Below are 3,464 nucleotides of genomic sequence, written 5' to 3'. Positions count from 1 at the left end.
ACCATAGCTGTGGCGAGGAATGAGAGATTGGACAATGCTGAAGGACTGATCTTCTAGAGAGAATTCTACTAAGTGTGTTTTGAGAACCGAGAACTTAGAACACCTAACCGAACTCTAAGGAACCAACCCTTCTCTCTCTCCAAGTGGCTTCTTTTATAGGGAGGCTTGCCCTTGCTTTTAGGGTAGACTTCCTTCACGTTTTGACTTTTTTGCCCTTGTTAATGATCATCCCAGCTATCCTTCTTCTCCATCTCGAGCCTTTTCTCCGGCATGCATCCTGGTCAGTATTGCACCCTTCTGGCGCCCTTTTCACTTGCATCACCTGAATCGTCTCCTACTGACTTGGATCCCTTAATCCCGCACACTTGAGCAACTGTTTTGCAGATAATACATGCATTTCACGACATACTGACCAGTAACCAAGGCTTAGAATACGACTTATCAAACTGCTCACACTTACCACATGCTTGTCCTCAAGCGTGAAGACAAACAAAAAGAAATAAGTCGAATTCGAGCCTGGTTACTTCCCCTGACCGACTCTACCTAACTAGACTCAAGACTCTGACGCAAAGGAAAAGAAAACAAACAACGACATAAACACATAACACATATAGTTAACTTAAACACATAGAACAGGCTACATTTCAACCACCCTTTCCCTCGAGATCAGGTGCAATCCGACCTTAGGCAGCCTTGAACTTCCGCCGCCCCCCTTTTCCTCCCCAGTCAGTATATCTGCTTGTCAGGATCACCCAATCCTAGGCCAAACACTGGGTTCACTTAGTCACTCATTCCTCACAGGGGATGTTAGGACTGTTTTCTCTCAATGCTAAACCACAGATGTTTCGGACTCAGATCTCACGTGCAGCTCCCTGAAGGTCTTTAAGGCTTGTAACGGGGCTATTGGTTTGTAATGTTTGGGGTAGTTGTCCCTAAGGCTCTAGGGTTCAAAAACTAACTACTTATTTGATGAGGGAGAACTGTGTGCATTCGGGCTTCTGGCTAGGGCTTCTTCTTCGGCTGGACAATTTCTGACATTGGCTTCCAACTGGTCAATAGCTTCCTTGTGGCTTCACCACCCTTATTCCTTCTTCCTCCCTTCTCTTTTTGTGGTCAAGTATGTGCGACCATTTTCTTCGATTTTCTTTCCTGTGGCTTTGCCACCCTTATACCTTCTTCTATTTTTTTGGATCTGGAATTTTTCAGATCGATTTTCTCCTTCTTTCTTTGCTTTTCTTTTCTTCAGCTGGTTTCTTTTGTATGTCCTCCTGGGCAGTTGCTTCCTTGCCTTATACCTTGCACACACACAGTTCCAGTGGTTGATGGGTCATTTCGGGGTATAGATCAGGTTAGAAAATGGGGTTCTAAGGGTTTTTTTTTTTTTTGGGTGGGGGGGGGGGGGGTTTCCTACTGCCTTCAGGGTTTGCTACACGCGGTCACCTTGCCCTAGACATCATGTGGTAGCCACTCTTCTTTTTTTTTCAGTGTTTAGTGGAAAGTAGTTCCACTTTGGGGTTTCTAACTCACCTTTTAAGAGGGCTTTCGTGTCTGACCTAAGGGATGAGTTTTTCCTTCATACTTGCATCATCTATACTGACTAGGGGTTACTGGAGGGGGTGGTTTCTGTTTTCCGGCATGCCTTATCTCCCTCAATTCCCCTCACCGTCAGTTCGAGGCAGTTGAGTTTTAAGCCCATTCATAAAAAAAACATAACACATAATTCCTAGACCTAAACAAACCCTAAAAAAAAAACTAACATGCACTGACTCAAATAACACATATATACATGTCATACTGGCCATTTGCTCCCCCCTCTCACTTCACAAGTGTCTGCCCCAGATACGGGCTGTGAAGTGAAAATTGGGAATGGCTAGTATGACAGACACACATTTATAACAAACACATATTATATCTAAAAACTTCTCACACTTAGACTATGCAATAGGCTAAGTGGGAGAGTTTCAGATATATACCTAGATTTATAAAACAAAGCAGAATATTTTACAAACATGTTATATAAACATATAAACTCCTCACACTTAGACTACGCAGTAGGCTAAGTGTGAGTTAACATGCTTATGACAGAACACAAAAACATAATAAAAACACATGCACCGAAGTAGCAAACCCTTTACTTCTCACACTTAGACTATTAAATAGGCTAAGTGTTATGAATGGGGTTTGCTCACAATTAATACACATAACTAAAAGAAAACTTAAAATTAAAAAAGAAAACTAACTGGTCAGTTTGGGGGGGGTCGATCAGACGTTCCTCCTGCTCCTCCTTGGCGCAGGGGTCTGTGCAGGTGGTTCCTTTGGTTCTTCTTCAGTGGGTTCCGGTTGGTTGTCATCTTCCTCCTCTTGTTCATCACCTTCTTCTTCCTCAGGTCCGGTGGTTTCTTCTTCCTGTCCTCCATGTCCACTTGTTCCAGCTCCAGTGCTTGCCTTTCCTCTCGCCAATTCTTTTAGGATACTCTCCATTAGGGTTGTCAGCTTCGCCATCTCTGCCCGTGATTGTCTATTCTCCTCCGCTAGCTCAGTTACTGCCCTCTCCAGATTTTCTTGCCTCAGCCTTTGCGCTTGGTCGATCTGCCCAGCTTGCCCCTCTTGGACCTGTTGTGCCCTTCCACCAGGAGCTTCTCCCATCGGGTAGAATTGGGGCACTCCTTCTCTGTAGTATACCAAGTTGGTGCGGACGAAGAAGGGTATATCGAACAGGCCAGGAGCGTCGACCATGTACATCGGAGATAGGTCTTCTGCCTCTTTGATGATGATGTTATTGCGCACGAAATCTCCTAGTATGTGGCAGAGGGACAAGTTCCTAGCTGGGTGGGTGGCTATCAGGTGGCATTGGTAGGCTGTCCAAAATCCCAAATGCAGCCTCCTACCGCGATTAGCGCACCATACCATGTATAATTCAGTCATGGATGTCCTGGCAGCTGAATTACTCTGTCCCAGTAAGTTGTAGCCCAAGTAGAGTTGCACTAGTCTCAGCATGGAATTGTTGAAATGGGTGGATCTGGATGTAGTGGAGGCGAACTAACCAGCATCGGGGTGGGTTAGCTCTTCCCAGGCTTCCTGGGGCTCAAAGTCTATGTGTCTCCTCGGTACCCCCCTTTCACGGCTTCTCCATTCTAGTCCTATAGCCTCCTCCAGGCTACACATACCCAGTCGCACAGTCCACTCTATAAGACTCATGGACAGTTCTCCACCGAATATTCTAAAGAAAATTGACACCTCGTCTAGGTCCGTAGTGACTTGGAACCTAAACGTGATGAAGAACTCCTTTGCTAATCTCACAGATATCTCTGGGTCCTTATTCTCTAACAGCCATTCAAAACCCAATGCTTCCATACTGGCCAGGAAGGAATCACGAACAGATAACTCATCCAAAGAGGGTATGTGGAGTACCTTTCCGCATTTGACCTGCTTGCTGCTATCTTCCTTATCGTCAAATGCGTCTT

General features: G+C 45.2%; 1 protein-coding gene across 1 annotated transcript; it reads right to left on the bottom strand.

The window, feature by feature from the left end:
- Window positions 1-2,262: 2,262 nt before the first annotated feature.
- On the bottom strand, window positions 2,263-2,910 carry LOC125189864 (histone chaperone ASF1-like). The gene has a single exon (XM_048087092.1). It carries the CDS (start codon window positions 2,908-2,910, stop codon window positions 2,263-2,265), a length of 648 nt encoding a protein of 215 aa, XP_047943049.1.
- Between the last annotated feature and the right edge of the window lie 554 nt (window positions 2,911-3,464).

This window comes from Salvia hispanica, chromosome 5 (genome assembly GCF_023119035.1).
Source record: "Salvia hispanica cultivar TCC Black 2014 chromosome 5, UniMelb_Shisp_WGS_1.0, whole genome shotgun sequence".
Classification (NCBI taxonomy): Eukaryota; Viridiplantae; Streptophyta; class Magnoliopsida; order Lamiales; family Lamiaceae; genus Salvia; species Salvia hispanica.
The sequence above is the reverse complement of the archived record's forward strand: the minus strand, read 5'-3'. Positions and strand labels throughout refer to the sequence as shown.

Excerpts from the sequence above, each read along its gene's own strand:
- LOC125189864 (XM_048087092.1), bottom strand. The coding sequence starts at position 2,910 with ATGGTATGGTGCGCTAATCGCGGTAGGAGGCTGCATTTGGGATTTTGG.